This window comes from Sphaerodactylus townsendi, linkage group LG05, assembly GCF_021028975.2.
Source record: "Sphaerodactylus townsendi isolate TG3544 linkage group LG05, MPM_Stown_v2.3, whole genome shotgun sequence".
In the NCBI taxonomy this organism is placed as follows: Eukaryota; Metazoa; Chordata; class Lepidosauria; order Squamata; family Sphaerodactylidae; genus Sphaerodactylus; species Sphaerodactylus townsendi.
Genome location: NC_059429.1, coordinates 9,144,605 through 9,168,082, shown reverse-complemented (window position 1 = coordinate 9,168,082; position 23,478 = coordinate 9,144,605). Strand labels below are relative to the sequence as shown.

At 49.0% G+C, this 23,478-nt stretch overlaps 1 protein-coding gene across 1 annotated transcript in view; it reads left to right on the top strand.

Moving 5' to 3' along the window:
• The first annotated feature begins 275 nt into the window (after positions 1 to 275).
• PLPP2 (phospholipid phosphatase 2) overlaps positions 276 to 23,478 on the top strand; it is a 35,033-nt gene continuing 11,830 nt past the window's right edge. The window contains exon 1 of the mRNA XM_048498924.1: positions 276 to 389. Within this exon, the coding sequence (XP_048354881.1) occupies positions 338 to 389 (52 nt within the window). The 5' untranslated portion in view covers positions 276 to 337. The remainder of the gene's footprint in view (positions 390 to 23,478) is intronic.

Genomic DNA, 23,478 nt, shown 5'->3' with positions numbered 1-23,478 from the left:
GGGCCGTTCCGGCAGAACCGCACTCTGCGTGCGCTCAGAGGCTCTTCCGCGCGCGCACACCCCTAAAAGAACCCACTGCCCTTGCAAAGGCAGAAGCGCTTGATATCGAACTGCATGGAGGCCCTTTCTCCGGACTTGGACGTTCGCGTGGAAAGTGAAGGCGGGAGAGACCTCTGCACATGCCCAGAGGCCAAGACGGGTGGCCTGCGGCGGGGAGGGGGCGGGCCCGGCCTTGTGGGCTGCCCTCCCCGCCTCCCTCCCTCCCTCCCCGCCGGCTCCGCCCTCCGGCTTCCTCCGGCCGCGCTCCGCAAGGCGCTGAGCCGCCGCCGCCGCCGGGATGGACCGAGCCCGGCTCTTCGTGGCTCTCGACGTCCTCTGCCTGCTGGTCGGTAAGCGGCTGCGGCGGGGGGGGGGGGGGGCTGGACCCGATCCGGGCTCCGGAGCGCCGCCCTGCTGGGGGGCGCGGGGGAGGCGCCCCTGGAGACGGGCTGACCCTCTCCGTGGTGGCGCCCCCGAACTTGGGGAAGTTCTGGGGAAGTTTGCTTCAGGATCCCTCTGGCCCGGGCGTGGGGCGGGGTGTGTGTGTGTGTTTCTCTGCCTCCCTTTGGGGATCCATGAACATATTGGGGAGGGGGCTCCCCAGGGATCGCTTTGCCCTTTCTTCGCTCGGAGCCCCCTCCCTCCAATTCTGGGGCGCTGAAACCCCCTTGGGCTTCCAAATAAGGAGCAGGGGGGGGGGTAGAGAGTGCAATCTAGGGGGTGGGGGGCACAGGGAGGCCACGTTCTCCCCCATCCCCTTGTCAGGACTTGAAGACAGCCCCCCCCCCTTTTCTTGGAGGAGTCTCTCCACCCCCCTGGCCCTGCTCAAGGCAACCCAGTAGGGATTCAGCTGACCAACTGGTGAGCCCAGCTGCCCCCTTCTTACTGTATGGTTTTGAGGTCACTTCCTTGCCAGGGGTCTCCCACTCTCTGGCCCAGCCTGGTGGGTTGACTTTGGGGTGGGCATCTGGACCCAGCACTGATCACATGCTCCGGAAAATCAGCTCCTCTGGTTTCGGGGTGCCGAAGAGGTTCCAAGCTTCATCCCGTTCCGAAGCGCGTACAAAGGCTAGCGTTCCTTCTAGATTATTCGATCGAGAATATCGATCTCTCCCGAGCAAAGCGCAAAGCTCTTGCTCTCCAATGTTCTTTGGGATTATCCCTCAGAAATCTAGCCCTGCTATACACCTGGGACAACTTGTTAATTACAATTGCAGGTGGGTCGTGACTAGAGCAAGGTGGAACTCTTTTCCGTCGGTACCTCTTCAAGGTCGCTTCTCTAATATCCCACAAAAGGAGCGTTGCTGTCGTTTCTGTCCTGATACGACTGATTCGCTTTCTCATATTCTGCTTCCCTGTTCAAAATACCACCACATCGGAACTGATTTGAGAACTGTATTTATGCTCCTTTCTGATAAGATAAAAATGGCTACGCTTCTAAATAACTCTAATGCTGAAATCTCTGAAGCCGTTGCTACTTTTTTACTCTGTGTACTGCAAGTTGTGCAATAATGATCTTTTTATTGTGTTTGGAACTCATGACACACTCCGGTTTTATGCCTAATAAAGGATTTGGATTTGGTTAGCATTCCCTTTCCTTTTTCTTTTCGTATTCAAAGCCTTTCGCAGGCACTTATTTGGTAGGTCTTTACAACAGCCCTGAAGAGTAGGCCAGCCGTTAACCCCCTGTGCCACTACTGGCGGGCTAAGACTGAGAGCAGAGGGGAGAGAGGTTGTCTGAAAGCGATGGTGGCAAGCAGTGGGAATTTGAACCCGCGGCTTCCCACCACTCACGCGAACTGCTGCTGCCTGCGCCCGTTTAGCTCCGTGACTTTAAACTGGCACAGAACCAGAGGCTGTAAGCCAGAGGTGGCCACCCAACGCTGCTCCAGATTTCCATGGACTACAATTCCCATCAGCCCCTGCCAGCGTGGCCAAGCCCTGGAGAAGCAGCATGTTTTTAGGTGTGGGGTTTTTTTATCCTCAAAAAGGGCGTGTGTGGTTCATATGTACCCCTGACCTGGGTGGCCTATTGGCCATGCCGGCAGGGGCTGATGGGAATTGTAGTCCACGAACATCTGGAGTGCCATAGGCTCGCCACCACGGGCCTAGTCTCATCAGAAGCCAAGCAAGGTTGCCCCTGGTTGGTACTTAGAAGTGGAGACCACCAAGCAATGTCTGGGTTACTACCCGGAGGAAGACGGTGTGGCAAATCAGCTCTGCTTGTCTTGCCTTGAGAACCAAGTGGGGATAGTCAGAGGTCAGCTGCGGCCTGACGGCACTTTCCGCACACATGTACAGCCAAGGAGAGCAGCCCCCCATGGCATTGCCGGGAGAGGACCTAGTTGAGACATCTGTGGCACTTCCGTTCCTCACTGTAACGAACTAGTAAAGTCCAGGCAAAAGCAACCGTCATGAGTTCTTTATTGAGCTGGCCTTCTTAGTCGGGAACGAGCAATGCGAGAACTGAAACCCAGATCTCGATCAACAGCTTTTTACAGGGTAACAGACAGGCTCCCGCCCAAAGAGTATAAACAAGGCAGGATTTCACACAGACAAGCAAGCAAGGGAAAGATAACCAAAGCAGCGAAATTCCCCTTCCCAGGCGTTAAGCCCAAAACCTCCGGCGGGAACCTTTTCAAGGTCGGACAGCACACACACACCACAACCGTACACTCACAATTTTGGGGAGTCGGCACTGGCTTCCGGTGCGCCACCGGGCCCAATTCGAAACGCTGGTCCTAACCCTGAATGGCTTCTGTCCTGGGTACTGGAGAGAGCGTCCGCCAGAGTTGTAGCGAGGGGGAACCGTGCCGGGGCACGCGTGCGCCCTGCGCCGCCCCCGCACCCCTGGAACGCCCCCGCACTGACACACGCTCAGTGCGTCATGCACCTCTTGCCCCTCTCCCATTCCAACCCCTGGTTTTCCATAATTGAAGAAAAATGGCCTCTATTGGACTGTCAGTGGATTCACTTTGCCCCTTGTCCTATTCAGAAGCTTATAGGAAATTAAAAGGTCAACTATTGGATAGAGAGTTCTCTACCCTAATCACCGCAGCCAAGGAAATGTGCTCTCCCCTGTATTTTTCTCTCCCATTTGAACGGGGCCACTTGGCACACTACCTGTATTGCTTGATAAACCCTGTTCAAAGGAGAGCCATAATGCTCGCCAGGTTTAATGTTATGCCTTCTGCCTTGTTGCATGGCAGATTTAATAAGCAAGAAAAGGCTAAAAGATTGTGCCCGTGTAACGATGGCTCAGTTGAATCTCTGGCCCACCAATTACTACGCTGTCTCAGGTTCAAGGAAATCAGATCCAAGTATGTGAATCTTACTCCTTTGCATTTACCCGATCTCCCTGATTTAATTAGATTATATTACTTGTTGGACAACCCTGATCCTTCTCTCTGTATGATAGTGGCAGACTTTCTCCTGGAAATTACTAAACGCCAGTGGATTTCCTTCGACCTGTATTGTATATGCTTTTTAATCCGTTTTTTTATTATTGTTGTACTGTTGTCTATGCCAATAAAGGCTTGCTTCTCAAAACCTTGCCCCTCGGCTCTACGCCACTGGCGTCCACCCATATATTCCTTCTTGGGCACTTGGAGGGGGGGGCAGCCCACCTGGCTGATCTGCCCCCTTTGGAGATAAGGGAGGGGAGGCAGCCCAGAAGGTCTTCTCAGTGGTGGCACCTGCACTATGGGAAATCCTGCCACCAGAAGCCCACCGGGCGCCTACTGTCCTCTTATCTCCAAAATCTTCACCTGGACATTTGGCTGAAACCCCCCCCCCCACTGGGATGCGGGGCTTTGGAGAGTTCTGTACATTCCTCCCTCTTTTGGGGGTGGTTGGGATGGGAGTTTTTTGAGTTTAGAATGTTTTTTTTTAATGTATGAGATTTGTTTATGTTTTTTATTCTACTGAGACTGCAGCCGAGGGCAGGGAATTGGTCCAAATAATAAACACATGAGACCGAGCAAATTCAGCAGATCCCAGGGTGACAAGCTACTTTCCTTTCATTTTATTGTTCTGTGTTTTCCGTGGGATTGGAGTGCCATAGATTTGCCTCGTTGAGTGCCGGAAGGTCTTGGGCGGTCTTTCCTGTGTTTTCCACCTTTATTATAATGTCTGTTAGTATAGAAATAGGCAGATGAGTATAATCTTATATGGTCTTCAAGAGGGAGGTGGGGACAGGAGCAGCAGTGGCGTAGGAGGTTAAGCGCTCATGGATCTAATCTGGAGGAACCGGGTTTGATTCCCAGCTCTGCCGCCTGAGCTGTGGAGGCTTATCTGGGGAATTCAGATTAGCCTGTGCACTCCCACACACGCCAGCTGGGTGACCTTGGGCTAGTCACAGCTTCTCGGAGCTCTCTCAGTCCCACCCACCTCACAGGGTGTTTGTTGTGAGGGGGGAAGGGCAAGGAGATTGTAAGCCCCTTTGAGTCTCCTGCAGGAGAGAAAGGGGGGATATAAATCCAAACTCTTCTTCTCTTCTTAAACCCCCCATTCCTCTAGTCGTCGTCGTCGTCTTCTTCTTCTTCTTCTTCTTCTTCTTCTTCTTCTTCTTCTTCTTCTTCTTCTTCTTCTTCTTCTTCTTCTTCTTCTTCTTCTTCTTCTTCTTCTTCTTCTTCTGGGTTTTGAGGACTGGACCTTTTGGGTTTTGAACCTGACACCCTCTTTATCAAGCAGATACTTTGAGGTGCGACCCCTACCGCTGATTGTGTTTCGAATCTGAGAAGATGCCTTAGAAGCCCCCGTGCTGCTCTTTGTTCTTACAGTAACTCTGTGGGTTGTGTCGGGATTATTCCTGCTGTGCAGATGGTGGGGAGAAAGCAGCAAATGGGTAGACTTTCTGACTTTGGGGGATTCCACACAGATCGAATATAATGGTGTAGGATGTTATAAAAACCACTCCACCCTCGCACAAGTCCCGTTGGAGCACCTTCCTTCTGAGGAGAGGCTGCAGCGTTTGGGACTCTTTAGTTTGGAGAGGAGACGTCTGAGGGGGGATAGGATTGAAGTCTATAAAAATATGCATGGGGTAGAAAATGGATCCCACCTCTGACTAAACCGTTTACTTAGTGAGGTGAAAAAGTAATTAAGGTGCCTTAACAATCTAGAACGGTATAAACTCAAAACCTTCCACCGTACAAAAGTACCCAACGCGTGTATGAAGCAAACAGTTCCCTTAATAACAGTCTTAATGCAGGTTGCTTAACCATTCTCACGGCACGGACTTCGGGACACGATCAGACGCAGCACGAACAGGCGCAGCGTTAACACGATACTGAATTGTCCATGCGCAGAGGATTATTTACATCTACTGAAGAAGGAATCTATGAAAACGCTTGGCTATCGCGAATGGCGTTATAGGTAGAATGGCCTTCTGCGGAATACTTCATGTTCCAAAGAAGAAGTACAGCATCACTCTAGTTCCCTACCATTGCAGTCAAGAGTGTTATTAAGGGAACTGTTTGATTCATCTTGTGGCAGTAAGTTCCTTAAGTTAATGATGCGTGGCTCCTGGGTTGAGTATCATTGTGGAAAATTCGTTCTGAGAGGACCGAGTCCCTGCAAGAGCTTGTGTCGTGCCCCTGGACCGTTCATGAATGAGGCTCTGTGTTCAGATAAGAACATAAGAACGAGCCTGCTGGATCAGACCAGAGTCCATCTAGTCCAGCACTCTGCTCCTCGCAGAGGCCCACCAGGTGCCTTTGGGAGCTCACCTGCAGGATGTGAAAGCAATGGCCTTCTGCGGCTGCTGCTCCCGAGCACCTGGTCTGCTAAGGCATTTGCAATCTGAGATCAAGGAGGATCAAGATTGGTAGCCAGAGATCGACTTCATAAATCTGTCCAAGCCCTTTTTAAAGCTCTCCAGGTTAGTGGCCATCACCACCTCCTGTGGCAGCATATTCCAAACACCAATCACACGTTGCGTGAAGAAGTGTTTCCTTGTATTAGTCCTAATTCTTCCCCCCAGCATTTTCAATGAATGCCCCCTGGTTCTAGTATTGTGAGAAAGAGAGAAAAATGTCTCTCTGTCGACATTTTCTACCCCATGCATAATTTTATAGACTTCAATTATATCCCCCCTCAGGCGTCTCCTCTCCAAACTAAAGAGTCCCAAACACTGCAGCCTCTCCTCATAAGGAAGGTGCTCCAGTCCCTCAATCATCCTCATTGCCCTTCTCTGCACTTTTTCTATCTCTTCAATATCCTTTTGGAGATGTGGCGACCAGAACTGAACACAGTACTCCAAGTTCGGTCGCACCACTGCTTTATATAAGGGCATGACAATCTTTGCAGTTTTATTCTCAATTCCTTTCCTAACTATCCCCAGCATAGAGTTTGCCTTTTTCACAGCTGCCATGCATTGAGTTGACATTCCCATGGAACTATCAACTAAGACGCCCAAATCCCTTTCCTGGTCTGTGATGGATAGCACTGACCCCTGTAGCGTGTATGTGAAGTTTGGATTTTTTTGCCCCACGTGCATCACTTTGCTTTTTGCTACATTGAACTGCATTTGCCATTTTTTAGCCCACTTACCTAATTTATCAAGGTCCGCTTGGAGCTCTTCGCAATCTTTTGTGGTTCTCACCACCCTGCATAATTTGGTATCATCTGCAAACTTGGCCATCACACTACCCACCCCTACTTCCAGGTCATTTATGAATAGGTTAAAGAGCACTGGTCCCAAAACGGATCCTTGGGGGACACCACTCCCTACATCTCTCCATTGTGAGAACTGCCCATTTATACCCACCCTTTGTTTCCTGTTCCTCAACCAGTTTTTAATCCATAGGAGGACTTCTCCTCTTATTCCTTCGTTGCTGAGTTTTCTCAACAGTCTCTGGTGATTTCTTTCTTATGAAACAGCATCAGGAAATGAGCTTTTAGATTTTTGTTGCCAGAACAAGCGCATAAGCAGCAGAGCGCCCTCCATCGCACCCCACGTCACGCCCCCGCATCGCACAGCATCTCCCTGACTACCTATTCCCAAGCCACCCCCCCCCCCTTTGTCCCGCAGTCCAGAAACAAGGTAGCCTCCCCTGGAGCCCAAACAACCTACATCCCACAACACTGAAAGACTAGGGCTCCTTCCGCGCATGCAGAATAATGCACTTTCAATCCACTTTCGCAGTTGTTTTGCAAGCGGATTTTGCTATTCTGCACAGCTGCAAAGTGCATTGAGAGTGCATTATTCGGCATGCGCGGAAGGGACCTAACAATAGCAGGTGTCTAATGAGCGGATAAGGAAGCGAAAAAAATGAGAAAGTGCAACCACGGCAATTAAAGGGGGGAATTCGAGGAGAGAGGAAAGATCCCTCGCTCAACAAACACGGGTTGCATGAACCGCTTTTATATTGTGCAAAACAAACATTCATAAAGTGGGTGCTGTGTGGTTTCCGGGCTGTACGGCCGTGTTCTAGCAGCATTCTCTCCTGACGTTTCGCCTGCATCTGTGGCTGGCATCTTCAGAGGATCTGATGTTGGGAAAGCAAGTGAAAAATACTAGAGTCAAGACAGTGTCTAACCAGCTCCACACAAACACAGGATGACCATAGACCATAGACAAAGGAAACAAAGGCCAGGATACTTCTATTCAGATGCTCCCACCAGTGACCTTGCTATCTCCATTGTTACTCCCATGCTATAGACTTCTTTGTTACTCATACTTCTATTCAGATGCCCTCAACTATTGACCTGGTTGCCTTCTTTGTTACTCACAGACAATGTTTCTTCACCCACCCTGGACACTCCAACAGGTATATGTACTCCACGTGCTTTCCCAACATCAGATCCTCTGAAGAGGCCAGCCACAGATGCAGGCGAAACGTCAGGAGAGAATGCTGCTAGAACAGGGGTAGGGAACCTGCGGCTCAAGAGCCGCATGCGGCTCTTCTGCCCTTGCACTGTGGCTCCACGAGCAGAGCCGCCGGCTTCATCCTTGCCAGCCCTGCAGGCAGCAGGGCGGGCGCATTCATGCGCTTCTCAGAATGAGCAGAGTAAAAGGTAAAAAAACCCCCCTATATATATATATAGTGTTATCTTTATTTTAAATGTCAAAAATTATTTGCAGCTCCAAGTGTTTTCTTTTCCCATGGAAAATGGGTCCAAATGGCTCTTTGAGTGTTAAAGGTTCCCTACCCCTGTGCTAGAACACGGCCATACAGCCCAGAAAACACACAGCACCCCAGTGATTCCGGCCGTGAAAGCCTTCGACAATACATTCATAAAGTGCATAAACAGTGAAATTAGTGCAGAACAACTGTGAAACATTCGGCATATAACAATGCAGCTTAAAAGTGACCCTAATCGCAGCATTCGGTGGTTGTGTCTCCAGAGCGGTTCATGCAACGCGTGTTTGTTGAGTGAGGAATATTCACGTTGCATTAGACTAGTGATCGATATTGAGAGAGGAAAGATCCCGCGTCCTGGCTGAGAGACACGGCAGGATCAAATCAGAAATGGGCTGTGGATCACGGCGGCCTGTGAGGCTGACAGGTAAGCTGTGTGTTTGACAAGGTGTTTTGCAACAGAGTCCTGTGACTTGCCCCCTAGGTAAATGTCTGGCATCTTCTCCCCCACCCCCTGAGCACGCTCTAACAATTTTGGTTCACAGATTGCCCAAAGTGTGTTTTAAAAATTGAGACCTTGCCCCTGACGAAAGCACTCGGGGTTATTCTGACTTCCTTTTCCCAAAGCTTTGTGACACATTCAGTTGTTGGTGGCTTGCAATACCCAAGGCAGGCACTGTATATGTTGTGCGTTTGGCTTTAGAATTAGTGTGTGAATGTGTACGGGGTGGGGAAAATGGCTGCACTAATTTCTTCTTATTGTCGAAGGCTTTCACGGCCGGAATCACTGGGGTGCTGTGTGGTTTCTGGGCTGTATGGCTGTGTTCTAGCAGCATTCTCTCCTGACGTTTCGCCTGCATCTGTGGCTGGCATCTTCAGAGGATCTTATAGTAGGCAAGCATGTATACTCCACTTGCTTTCCTACTATCAGATCCTCTGAATTTGGAAGGGAGAAGCCAAATTTGACGGGCTCGGTCTGATCTTGTAGGGTATTTCGTGGAGAAAATAGGTTGGATGTAGAATAAAGTACAGTGCAGAGTGGACCCAAGTGTGTTTTGCTCTATAAATATGCAGGGGATGTGTGGGTTGGTGGAGCTTGGCTACCCAAAATAAAACCCTACCGATCAATTAAAGATGTGTCAACTGTTTTTGTTCTGCACCGACCTGCGTGCTTTATTTGGAACCTGATCATGCGTGTGTGTGTGTCCCCCCCCCCCCCCCCGGCCTTCGTGTGCCTGTGACTCTCTGGTTCCCCTGGCTAGTGTTAATCGCAGTGTTTTGAAAAACCTTTCCTCGGACACCTGGTTAACATCTTGAAACCCTTCCTCAAATCTCATCTCTTTCAGGAAAAATGATGTATGGCCCATTGCCTCCAACCACAGTAAAAGCTGGCTTCAGGCATCTTGTGAAACCCTGGTTTGAAGTTAAACTATAGTTGGCGTGACTGTCTGAACATGAGTCATTCCACCAACTATGACTTGCTGGGGCGAGCCTTGGCCATTTTTCTTTGACCATTTTCTTCTTGGCACACAACACCCCCCCCCCCATTCAAGACTCAGTAACCCAGCCTTTAACACTCTGCATCTGAACCGCCACATTTGATACTAATTGCTTCCCCCAAAGCTAACCCTGACTTCTCTTTGAAAAGTTGGCTTCACAGCAACGTTTCAGCTGGCCCGAAATCGCGTGCGTTAGTCCGCCCCTGTTGATTGCTATAACCGAAAGTTTGTGTATAAATGACCAGGAGAAAGTTGTGCACAGCGATTTTTGTGCCACGGCCCCGAATGCATTTGGGTGGGAAATAAAGGAACTTTGTATTTCCACAGAATATTGCTGAGTGGTGCTACAAAATGTTGAAAGTTCTGGGCGGCACGTAAGCCCGGTGTCTGGGGTTTGAGTTGGGGTGCATCAGCTGAACGATGCGAAGCCACAAAGCTGGTAAAGCAGCAGTGGCGTAGGAGGTTAAGAGCTCGTGGATCTAATCTGGAGGAACCGGGTTTGATTCCCAGCTCTGCCGCCTGAGCTGTGGAGGCTTATCTGGGGAATTCAGATTAGCCTGTGCACTCCCACACACGCCAGCTGGGTGACCTTGGGCCAGTCACAGCTTCTCGGAGCTCTCTCAGCCCCACCTACCTCACAGGGTGTTTGTTGTGAGGGGGGAAGGGCAAGGAGATTGTCAGCCCCTTTGAGTCTCCTGCAGGAGAGAAAGGGGGGATATAAATCCAAACTCTTCTTCTTCTTCTTCTTCTTCTAAATTAGCCACAGGTAGTGGCTTTGCGTGGGCATCCTGGTGTGAAGCCCATTTATTTCTAGGGGACTAGAAACTGATGGCACAAGCAAATAAAACCTGCTCTCCAATCCATCTGCATATTTTGCCTCATTTTCCCACTCCTGCTAACTGTCTACATCTCCTACATGAGCCCACTCTGAGACGCGCTGTCACCTTAGCCAGATGCAATGTTCTTCCTTCTACCAGGCGATACAGCAGAGAGCACCATCTTCCATCCTCCGAGAGATCTTGCACCTGCAATCCTGGTCTTGAAGAAACCGTCCATCATGTTCTATTACCCTGTTTCCCCTAATATAAGACATCCCCGAAAAATAAGACATGGTAGAGGTTTTGCTGAAGTGCGAAATATAAGGCATCCCCCGCAAGTAAGACATAGCAAAGTTTTTGTTTGGAAGCATGCCCGACGAACGGAACACAGGAAAAATAAGACATCCCCTGAAAATAAGACACAGCACATCTTTGGGAGCAAAAATTAATATAAGACACTGTCTTATATTCGGGGAAACACGGTATATTGCCCTTTATATGCTGTAGAGCGGGAAAGACTACTTAATCCTCTCTTAGCTGATCTAGGCAACACTACAGATGCTGTCCAAACGTTGTTCTTGTTAGACAGCAACTCAACTGTCACCATCGAACAAACCGCTAGATTCTTGTGTGTTGCCCTCACTGAACGTTCCCAAATGCTTAGCAGACTCAATCCCAATTCAGTGGCTTAATATTCCAGCTCTCCTGGTGCTTGTTTTTTTTTAATTTTTTTACCAGCCAATTTTAATTTCCATTGTATAATTTAAATATATGCCATTAAAGGTTTCTAAATCCTAGGGGACTGTCTCTCCCCAGCTCCAGGATGAAATTAAAATAAAACCGAGCTTTCCGTTGGCCCTTCCCACGTAGATCCCCCCAAACATGTCTAAAACGTTTGCCACGACGTATGTCCGCCTACCTCCCCTCGAAAGGATGCCTGCCTACACATTTTGTGATTTCTCACCCTTTTTTGAGTATGTCGTACGATCGATGCCTCTGTGCTTCCCAGCTTCGTGCTGCGATTCTCTGCGCCTTCAACGCTCCACCCTTGGAAGATTAGCCTCCCGAAACTAACGAAACTCACAGAAATTAGGCAGGAAAAATAGTCGAGGGGCCAGGAGTGAGCTCGGGACATGGCGCCAGTCCAGGGAAGGCCGAGAGACGTGGGCGGTGTCTTGCGGAGATCGCCCCGGCAAACGAGGCCATCTTGAAAACTTTGCCACTGAGGAGGAGGAGGAGGAGTTTGGATTTATATCCCCCCTTTCTCTCCTGCAGGAGACTCAAAGGGGCTGACAATCTCCTTGCCCTTCCCCCCTCACAACAAACACCCTGTAGCAAGTCGGGGTGGGGCTGAGAGAGCTCCCAGAAGCTGTGACTAGCCCAAGGTCACCCAGCTGGCGTGTGTGGGAGCGCACAGGCTAATCTGAATTCCCCAGAGAAGCCTCCACAGCTCAGGCGGCAGAGCGGGGAATCAAACCCGGTTCCTCCAGATTAGATCCACGAGCTCTTAACCTCCTACGCCACTGCTGCTCCTTGACATTTAGTTGGTGCTTTGAACACCAAACTAGGCCTTCCCCATCACAGTTTTCTCTCTTGGCCCACACGGCATATTGTCTCTGTCTCCTATTTTGCTGATGTTGGCTCTGTCTCTTGCTGTAGGATCAGTCTCCTGCTGCTAAAGATTGACTGCCCCCATGGACATAAGTCTCATTTGAGTTCTCCAGAGATACAGGATTTCATCGGCACCTTCTTTCAAAAGGGATCTTGTGCTGCAATGGCTGGGGTGGTTGGAGACACGGGCTGGACTTCCCCCTCTGCTGTGGAAGGAGCAGCAGTGGCGTAGGAGGTGAAGAGCTCGTGTCTCTAATCTGGAGGAACCGGGTTTGATTCCCAGCTCTGCCGCCTGAGCTGTGGAGGCTTATCTGGGGAATTCAGATTAGCCTGTGCACTCCCACACACACCAGCTGGGTGACCTTTGGCTAGTCACAGTTTCTCGGAGCTCTCTCAGCCCCACCCACCTCACAGAGTTTTTGTTGTGAGGGGGGAAGGGCAAGGAGATTGTAAGCCCCTTTGAGTCTCCTGCAGGAGATAAAGGGGGGATATAAATCCAAACTCTTCTTCTTCTTCTTCTTCTTCTTCTTCTCCTCCTCCTCCTCCTCCTCCTCCTCCTCCTCCTCCTCCTCAGACCAGTCTGCTGTGGAAGCTCACAGTATAACCTACCTCGCAAGGTTGTTGTGAGAATAAAACAGAGGCAGAGCTGTAGCGAGGGGGAGCTGCATCTGGGGCACATGCCCCCACCCACCACAGCCCAGAACACCCCCACCACTCCTCCACCACGCCCCTGCACCAGGGCGCATGTGGTGCGTCACACACCCCTGTCCCCTTGGCGCTACGCCACTGAACAGAGGGCAGCTATATTGTAAGCTGCTTTGGTTATCCTTAAGGGTGGAAGTCAGGGTAGAAATGAAGTAAATCAAATTACTTCAGCCCCTCAGGAAATCTTACCTGCCCAAAGGTGAGAATCCTGTCTCTCTGAGCGTCGTTTACTCATTTGACCCTTGAGTGAGGGCGTTTCCTCTCTTGCCCTCTGTGCGGATCTCTTTGGCAGACTGTTTTTCTGCAGGCTAACTCAGCAGTTGTTTTCATCGTTATTCTTAGTATGCATCTTAGGGGCTTTCCCCACTACAGAAGGGAGCTAAGGTCAACTCGGTTCCCTTCAGTGGAGGGCGATTCCAGGCTGTCCCCACAGCAACTGCAGGTTAGCCCCCTGGAACCGAAAACTAAGTGGGGCGGGGATCATCTGGGTGCCTGTTTAAATCCTCGGTGTGATTGGCGCTTGTGTTCACGGCGGAAAGCGGGAGCGTTCTTTTTTTACAGTTTTTACAGTTTACAGTTTACAGTTACTTGCGCTTTCTGTCCGCCACGACTCTCCCGTTCTGCACATGCCACAAAAACGGCTCGTGATTGGTTGAACGGATGAGGTGTCGTTTCGATGCTTCCCCACTTCGAAGCGGTATCGACCTTGTTCCGGCAGAAAAGTGTAGTTCATAACTGCCACAAGGATGTCGTAGTTCTGAGGGGGGGCGGGAACTGAGACAAAACGATGTTGAGCTCGGTGGCAGTGGGGATTCACTGAGGCGAACCTAGGTAGAAACCAGTTCAACTCTGTCAGTGGGGAAAGCCCCTATGTCTAATTTTTAAAAATTCCCCATCAACGCCAACTTTGTGAGGAAGGACAGCATTCCCATTTTGTGATTTGTCGAGTTGGGTAACTCCGTCCTGGAGTGAGCAAGTTTGTTCTTTATCAGGTAGACCTATTGCATCCCATTGGGCAGCATCCCCGGAGCAAGCAAGGGATGGCAAAACAGAACCTCCTTGTACAGCTTCACTCTACCTTTGAGTGTGGGAGGCCAACAAGAGGAGGAAGATAGGGCGTCACAACTGGTTGGCCTCTGTTAGAATCGGGATGCTTGTGCCCTTTGAGAGAAAGGCAAGATAGAAATAATATAGGCCGCTAGATGCCTTTCTCTCTTTCTCACAATACTAGAACCAGGGGGCATACATTGAAAATGCTGGGGGGAAGAATTAGGACTAATAAAAGGAAACATTTCTTCACACAACGTGTGATTGGTGTTTGGAATATGCTGCCACAGGAGGTGGTGATGGCCACTAACCTGGATAGCTTTAAAAGGGGCTTGGACAGATTTATGGAGGAAAAGTCGATCTATGGCTACCAATCTTGATCCTCCTTGATCTCAGATTGCAAATGCCTGAGCAGACCAGGTGCTCGGGTGCAGCAGCAGCTGCAGAAGGCCATTGCTTTCACCTCCTGCAGGTGAGCTCCCTAAGGCACCTGGTGGGCCACTGCGAGTAGTAGCAGAGTGCTGGACTAGATGGACGCTGGTCTGATCCAGCAGTCTTGTTCTTATGTTCTTATGCCGAAGTTTAACCTGGCCCTGTGAAGGAAACGCTTATTATCTTTCTCGATATCATGGTTGAGGTATGAACACCGCTTCTTGGTAACCCCTACGGGTGTGCTTGATAGGCACAGGGCAAGGCCCTGTCTACAGAGCAACAGCTCTGACCGGTTCCAAAAATAACTATTTAAAAGCTTTTTTTAGTGTTCAGAGATTTATTGTTTTTATTTAATTCTGCGCAGAAGAGGGAACTCTCCTCTGTCAGCAACAGGGAGGAGGTTTAAAGGGGCTGTTGCTTGTGTAACATAACTTATACCTTCTTACGAACATCCCTCCTTGTCTTCTGACTATTGGCTAGATTTGGAATACGTACACATTGCCATTTGAATTTCCACTCCTCTCTAAAGCCCACCTTGCTTTCTACAATTGGGCGTGTCTTTTTAATGTCATCTTGCCCCGTTTAGAGATTTTGGTTGCTGTATCAACTCAGTTTCACTTCACCCTTATTTGTGTTTTTCTGTACGCTTTGTCTCTTTTATCTTTCTGGTGAGAGGCCGTACTCAAATTCCACAGCATGTGTATCAGACTTTACTGAAAAGTGCAGAAATCCCCCCCCCCTTTCTTCCAAGCAAAGCCTCTCTACTAATGAAATTACAGTTCTTTGTTTAACTGACAGCACCTTACTGATCTTTTATAAATTACCTCTACTATACTTTATATGGTTAAATATGTGGCTTAAAACATTATAAACTATATGTTCATATTATGCTCTGCTGTGGCTCACTGGTGGAGTGCTCCGTTTTGCACACAGAAGATCCCAAATTCAAATTCTGGCACTTCCGGCTAAAAAAGAACTAGGTAGACAGACCTTTCTCTGCCTAGAGAGCGACTTCCAGTCTGAGCAGGCAATGCCAGCCTTGATGGACCGGAAGTCCTGATTCAGTGTAAGGCTGTTTTGCATGTTCCAGTCTGGATTGTACTTTGAAAGCAGAGCCTTTTACCCTCCTCCTTATGTCCCTGTTCCCCCCCCCCCCCAGTTCCATCATAATATATTTTTAAAAAAGCTATTTAAACAATCAAAACAACTCCTTTGGCCCGTAGGAAACAGAGACAGATCCAGCTTTCTCCAGATTAGCCGTCAGCAATGCCGTAATTTTAAAATTTTGTTTTAAAAAGGAACTCAAGGAGTTTAATTGACATTCCTTGGAACTCAAGGAGCAGCAGTGGCGTAGGAGGTTAAGAGCTCGTGAATCTAATCTGGAGGAACCGGGTTTGATTCCCCGCTCTGCCGCCTGAGCTGTGGAGGCTTCTCTGGGGAATTCAGATTAGCCTGTGCACTCCCACACACGCCAGCTGGGTGACCTTGGGCTAGTCACAGCTTCTTGGAGCTTTCTCAGCCCCACCTCCCTCACAGGGTGTTTGTTGTGAGGGGGGAAGGGCAAGGAGATTGTCAGCCCCTTTGAGTCTCCTGCAGGAGAGAAAGGGGGGATATAAATCCAAACTCTTCTTCTTCTTCTTCTTCTTAATCTTCAGCCTCGGCCACCTCTGTTGCCAAAACAGCTTCCCCTTCTCATTTTCCCCAGCTCTAAACACCTATATCTGTCGTGATGATGACAGCTGACGTCCTGGTTTTGGTTTGGTCGCCTTTTGGATGTTTGTATTTTTAGTTTGGGGAGAGAGTTGAAAGGAAAGTCTAAATCGGTCTACAAATTAGAGTTTTGCCCTTTCCGCTTGCACGAACGGAAAGCTTGCATTTTGAGATTCACCTGGCTGGGGAAAGCTGTCTGTGGGAGGGAAGGGGCTATAAATACCTCGGTCAGACAAAAAGGAAGAACTCCCTGGCACAAGACGTTGCGATTGTTCCTTGCAGCAACATGGTTCTTAGATGTGGCAAGATTGTCGGGCGTTCGGTCAGACCTGTTTTTCGCCTTGGGGTCGCAGCTGACTTAAGGGGACCTTATAGGGCAGTGGTGGCGAACCTTTGGCACTCCAGATGTTATAGACTACAATTCCCATCAGCCCCTGCTAGCATAGCCAATTGGCCATGCTGGAAGGGGCTGATGGGAATTGTAGTCCATAACATCTGGAGTGCCAAAGGTTCGCCACCATGGTTATAGGGCAGTGATGGCGACCCTTTTTGAAACCAAGTGCCCAAATTGCAACCCCAAACCCGCTTATTTATTGCAAAGTGCCAACACGGCAATTTAACCTGAATACTGAGGTTTTAGTTTAGAAAAAAACGGTTGACTCCAAGGCGTGCATTACTCAGGAGTAAGCTTGGGGGTAGTCGGTGGCTTTGCTTTGAAGCAACCGTGCATCTCTTCCAACGGGTGAATCAAAACCCGAGGAGGGTTTACTCAGAAGCAAAGGTTGGCTATTAGCCATGAAGTCCCAGCTTGGGTATCTCAGGCTGCAACCTGCGGCTCTCCAGATGTTCATGGGCTACAGTTCCCATCAGCCCCTGCCAGGTTGGCTATTAGCCATGAAGCCCCAGCTTGGGTATCTCAGGCTGCAACCTGCGGCTCTCCAGATGTTCATGGGCTACAATTCCCATCAGCCCCTGCCAGGTTGGCTATTAGCCATGAAGTCCCAGCTTGGGTATCTTAGGCTGCAACCTGCGGCTCTCCAGATGTTCATGGGCTACAATTCCCATCAGCCCCTGCCAGGTTGGCTATTAGCCATGAAGTCCCAGCTGGGGTATCTCAGGCTGCAACCTGCGGCTCTCCAGATGTTCATGGACTACAATTCCCATGGCCATGCTGGCAGGCGCTGATGGGAATTGTAGTCCAGGAACGTCTGAAGAGCCGCAGGTTGCAGACCCCTGGAGCCTGATCTTGTGGTATCTGGGAAGCTAAGCAGGAACCTCCCTGCCAAGTATTTGAATGTGAGACCTCCAAGGAATATCAGTCTTGTGTCAGGAGGCAGGGAATGTCACACCGCCATAAGAGACGTGTTATTACGTAAGAAATGTGTGATGATTCTGTACTCTAGCCGCTGAAATGTGCAAGTGTGAGAGGATACCTATAAATTATTTGGGTTTTTTTAGTGCTGTAGGTGATTCGTACACATATAGTTGCTGTTAAGTGCTTGTGTTCCTTTTTGTAAATAAATAATAAGAAACAAACCATGATAGGTATAAGAGACAAGAAATAGTGTGTTGTGTGTTGTTTGTTGCATTGCAATTAAATAACAAATACATAACGTACAAATACAGGAGCAGCAGTGGCGTAGGAGGTTAAGAGCTCGTGTATCTAATCTGGAGGAACCGGGTTTGATTCCCAGCTCTGCCGCCTGAGCTGTGGAGGCTGATCTGGGGAATTCAGATTAGCCTGTGCACTCCCACACACGCCAGCTGGGTGACCTTGGGCTAGTCACAGCTTCTTGGAGCTCTCTCAGCCCCACCCACCTCACAGGGTGTTTGTTGTGAGGGGGGAAGGGCAAGGAGATTGTAAACCCCTTTGAGTCTCCTGCAGGAGAGAAAGGGGGGATATAAATCCAAACTCTTTACAAACTCTTTACATAATTAAATAGTAAATACCTAAATAACAAATATATACTTCGGTATACATTTGAATCTTACTATCCAGTGAAACTTACACACGATAAATGTTATTCGCCTCAAAGCAGTTTTTCTATATACTGAGCGAAAAAATTTAGTTCAGGATAGCCGACCTGAGCTCCGCGCTTAAAGGCAGTCTACCCTTGACTGCCGAGTGCTAGGATTGAACAGCAGGCGCACGTTGGGCCTTCTGTTGGAAAAGGAACTTTGCAGAGTTGGCGTCTGATTCTCTAAAAGGAACTTTGCAGAGTTGGCGTCTGATTCTCTAAAAGGAACTTTGCAGAGTTGGCGTTTGATTCTCTAAAAGCTGTGTTGTGGTTTTTAGCTTTCTCCTGGAAAAAAAGCGAGAGCGGAGCTGTTGATTGAAGTGTGCCAAAAGGGGTGTATTTTTCCCCCTGCTTCGAACTGGTTTGGCGAGTTTCAGGGGGAGTGGTAAGAAAAGGGCTAGGCGAACTTTATTAGAAGTGGGTGGGACGCTCCAAAGGTATGTTGATAGGAGAGGATTCGGCCCACAGGGCTCCGTTGCCGAGTACCCGCGCCGGAAGTTCGGCGTGTGGGGAGTTGTTCAATCACCTGACCCAGCTTTACCAAGGTTCAAAGCTTACCTGTGGGCGAAGAGCCCTGGGCAAATCTGTCTGCCTTGCTCTTGCACAAAAGCTCGCTTCCCAGAACTCTGCACCTGTAGCTTTTTTCCTTTTAAAGACATTTCCTTGTGCCCTGTAGGTGAGCGTGATAATTCCTGTAGCCAGAGGGAGAACAAACGGACATGCCATTCTGGGGAATTCTTGCTTTCTCTCCCGTTGCCTTCAGAAGAAGTCAGACATTTAGGGCTGGCTCGATGGCTGCTGATAAACAAAATGCAAAGTTGGCTGGCCAGAAATGATCAGATAGGGGGGTTGTGCGGTTTCTGGGCTGTATGGCCGTGTTCTAGTAGCAATTTTCTCCTGACATTTTGCCTGCATCTGTGGCTGGCATCTTCAGAAGATCCTCTGAAAAGGCCAGCCACAGATGCAGGTGAAACGTCAGGAGAAAATTCTACTAGAACACGGCCATGCAACCCGGAAAACCTACAACACCCAGAGGTGGGATCCAGCAGGTTCTCACCAGTTCCCGAGAGGGGGTTACCAATTATTTGTGTGTGCCGAGAGGGGGTTACTCATTGGGTCTGCTTTTCCGTTAGAAATTCCATTAGGTCCAAAAATCATGAAGTCCTGTTGTTTCCTATGCGGCTGGTTAGCGAAGGTAGAAAACGGGATAATTCTCCCTGTTGGGCTGTTTTTAAAACATGTTTTAGTAATATGGTAAAGTTCCTTGTTTAAGGAAAGTCTCCTTCTTTTGATTTCTAGAAACAAAATTAAGTCTTTGAAAGTATGAAGTATTTGACAGGCAGTCAATTAGAGGAGAAGTAGTTGTTTCTGTTGGCAGCGGACGATAGGACTTGCTATAATGAGTTTAAATTATGGACAGAAAGATACCAGCTGGAAATTAGGAAACTTTTTTTTACAGTAAGAGTTTTTTTACAGTAACAGAGAAATTATTAATGCCCCGCCCCTGGAATGCCCGGCCACGCCCCTGTCATGCCCCGCCCAGCCCCATTGGCGCTACGCCACTGTTTGAATCCCACCACCATGGGAACCTGTTACTAAAATTTTTGGATCCCACCACTGACAACACCCTAGTGATTCCAGCCACGAAAGCCTTCGACAATACAATTATTAGATCATTGACAGGGGCTACGGGGATGACTGATGCAAACGCAGATTTTTTAAAAGCACACGCTCGGGTTAACTTTGCTGTGTAATTCTACATCTTGTTTGCCTGCTACACAACTCTGGAATCTGGCTGGCCTAAATAGAACCTCCAGTATACAGAAGCAGTCTCCCTCCCATTGTCAAGTGCTGGAGACAAAGGTCATCCATGAGACATGAAGGCACTGGATGGCCTTTGTTCCCAGCACTTAACACTGTGAGGTAGACTGTGCCTAAGCGTGGAGGTTCCACTTAGACTGTTATTAACCACAGTAGTCGAGAAGCTGTTTGTGTTGAAGGATATCTATTTATTTAATACGTTCATTGGCTGTCTCCGTTCCTTATGGAGCTCAAGGTGGCTTGGAGCAGCAGTGGCGTAGGAGGTTAAGAACTTGTGTATCTAATCTGGAGGAGGAACCGGGTTTGATTCCCAGCTCTGCCGCCTGAGCTGTGGAGGTTTATGTGGGGAATTCAGATTAGCCTGTGCGCTCCCACACACACCAGCTGGGGGTGACCTTGGGCTAGTCACAGCTTCTCGGAGCTCTCTCAGCCCCACCTACCTCACAGGGTGTTTGTTGTGAGGGGGGAAGGGGAAGGAGATTGTAAGCCCCTTTGAGTCTCCTGCAGGAGAGAAAGGGGGGATATAAATCCAAACTCCTCCTCCTCCTCCTCCTCTTCTTCTTCTTCTTCTTCTTCTTCTTCTTCTTCTTCTTCTTCTTCTTCTTCTTCTTCTTCTTCTTCTTCTTCTTCTTCTTCTTCTTCTTCTTCTTCTTCTTCTTCTTCTTCTTCTTCTTCTTGCAATGCAAATAAAATGCCTACAATTGTGTAAAAAAACAACAGAAAACCGAAATTGGTAATCACAATCTAAGACTGCTTTAATCAGTCCTAAATCAAACTGCCCCCAGCTGCCTCCTGAAAATCAGCAGGGAGGAAACCAGGCCCACTTGCGTGGGGAGGTGGCTCCGTAATCCTGGGGCAGCCACTGAAAAGGCCTTGATGTGTGAGCCCACCAGACAAGATTCTTTGATTGGCGGAACAGTCAGGAGAGTCACTCCCCCAGCGGAGAGAGAGCCCAGCGCGGCACGCAGCAGAGCAGGTGTACCTTAATCTGGAGGAACCCGGGGTTTGATTCCCTCGCCTCTGGCCACTTGAGCTGTGGAGGCTTATCTGGGGAACTCAGATTAGCTTGTTCACTCCAACACACGCCAACTGGGTGACCTTGGGCTAGTCATAGTTCTTCGGAGCTCTCTCAGCCCCACCCACCTCACAGGGTGCTCAGTTTGAAGTGAAAGGGGAGAGGAGCCTCTGTGTAAAGCCCCTTGAGGCCCTTGCCATGAGAGAAAGGGGATATAACCAACTCTTTCTTCTTCTTCTTCTTCTCTTCTTCTTCTTCTCTTCTTCTTCTTCTTCTTCTTCTTCTTCTTCTCTTCTTCTTCTTCTTCTTCTTCCTTTCTAGGGAGCAGCAGGTGGCATAGGAGGTTAAGTGAGCCTCCATGTATCTCAATCTGGAGGAACCGGGTTTGATTCCCAGCTCTGCCGCCTGAGCTGTGGAGGCTTATCTGGGGAATTCAGATTAGCCTGTGCACTCCCACACACGCCAGCTGGGTGACCTTGGGCTAGTCACAGCTTCTCGGAGCTCTCTCAGCCCCATTTACCTCACACAGTGTTTGTTGTGGGGGGGAAGGGCAAGGAGATTGTCAGCCCCTTTGAGTCTCCTGCAGGAGAGAAAGGGGGGATATAAATCCAAACTCTTCTTCTTCCTCTTCCTCCTCCTCCTCCTCCCCCCTGTGATCTGAATCCCTGAGCCAGAACTCATGGGAAAAGGTGACCCTTAAAAGATCCTGGTTTCCAGGCATGTAGTGATACGGCACAGTTCTCAACACAAATCAGTTGCATTGTCTGAGAGGGCAAATGGATTGACTAGGACCGTGGTGGCGAACCTTTGGCACTCCAGATGTTATGGACTACAGTTCCCATCAGCCCCTGCCAGCATGGCCAATTGGCAGTGGCTGGTGGGAATTGTAGTCCATAACATCTGGAGTGACAAAGGTCCGCCACCACTGGACTAGGACTTGTATTTGTGACTCCTGCGGATGGACCGAGCGCAGAGAACCGTTCCTTTTTTACCCTGGAGTGAGAAAATACGCCGCAACAACCAACGGCTAAAAGTTGTGTTCTCTTTCTCTTTTAATGGGTGTAGATAGCGGAAGGTGTGTCCGGCTTGTAAATGAGATAGACAGGCAGGCTCCAGCAAAGCGTTTCCCCCTCCCGGATCGGCTCTGACAGCGTGATGGATTCCTGCTTACACAAAGGATTTTGTTTTCGGTTTTACGGCTTCTTTGACCACCATAAAATAATTGTCAAATAATAGGCGGATCATAAGGGTCCCTCCCAGCCATAAAGCAAACGGGCAGCCAGGCCAGGGTGCCAAAGTCCCAGTGGCTGGGCACCTGCTTCAGCTGTGTAAATAAATCTCTTGGAGAGAGGAAGAGAGAGCCCGTCCCTGCCTGTCTCTTCCTGGATTGCTCTGCTTTCTTGACCGGCATGTGGCTGGGAAGAGGATTCTTGTCTCGGTTACCCGTTGACCTGAGCAGTCGGAAAGAGATTTAATCCTGGCTGACTAATGGTTAGAAGACCGAGGAAAATAATTCTCGGACAGGGTTCGGCCCCTGAACGTTCTAGCTTGGCACCGCACCGCCTCGAATAAGGTGCTTGTGTTGGTGTGGGTTTCGGGGCGAGGGCCGTGGTGGGATTCGGCCGGTTCGCACCGCTTCCACAGAACCGGTTGTTAAAATGGTGCTTGTAAACAATCGGTTATTATCGAAGGCTTTCGCGGCCGGATTAAATTGGTTGTGGTGGTCTTTCCGGGCTGCGTGGCCGTGGTCTGGTGGATCTTGTTCCGAACGTTTCGCCTGCATCTGTGGCTGGCATCTTCAGATCGTAAGATGTGATTCTCTCTGTGGCGCAGAGTAGACTGTTTCATGTAGTTCAGGTATTTATTTTGTCCACCTACACAAAACACTGCACACTGTGTCATGGAGAGAAACACATCTCATAGTTGGTTGGGGTGGGTTTTCTGGGCTGTGTGGCCGTGGTCTGGTGGATCTTGTTCCGAACGTTTCGCCTGCATCTGTGGCTGGCATCTTCAGAGGTGTATCTCAGTCTGTTATACACTGTGTAAGATCCACCAGACCACGGCCACACAGCCCAGAAAACCCACCAGAACCAATCAGTTATTTATTTGAATCCCAACCCTGGGTGAGGGGACATATCGCTCTCGGGTCAAAAAATCTTTGGGGTGGTTTGGCTGGCTGGTATTTGTTTGTCTGTCTGTTTTGCAATCTTAAAAATACTTTATTTAACATAAAGTTATGACAAACAAGACAAGACAAACAGCATGTAACAAACGATACAAATTAGTACAAAATAAATAAAAATGTACACGAGTACATATCTTACATTATAACAACATTAACCTTCTGATTCCATACTGTTCCATTTCTGTTAAATCCCCTTCTAACCCAAAACTTTTATATGACTTTCTTTTTCTTCACCTGGCTGGTGTTTGAAAAAAAAATGTCACTGCTCTCTTACGTTTGTCTTCCCCAAACATAGGAAGCTGCAACATGGTCGTGTGTCTGAATTTTCGAGCAATTGGTTAAACTCTTGGCTGTGCTGTTGTTAAGAACATAAAATTAAATTAAAAGCACACAAACAACTACACAATCTTTTATTTTTATTTGTTAGGTGTATTTATTTGTCACAGCTTCTCGGAGCTCTCTCAGCCCCACCTACCTCACAGGGTGTTTGTTGT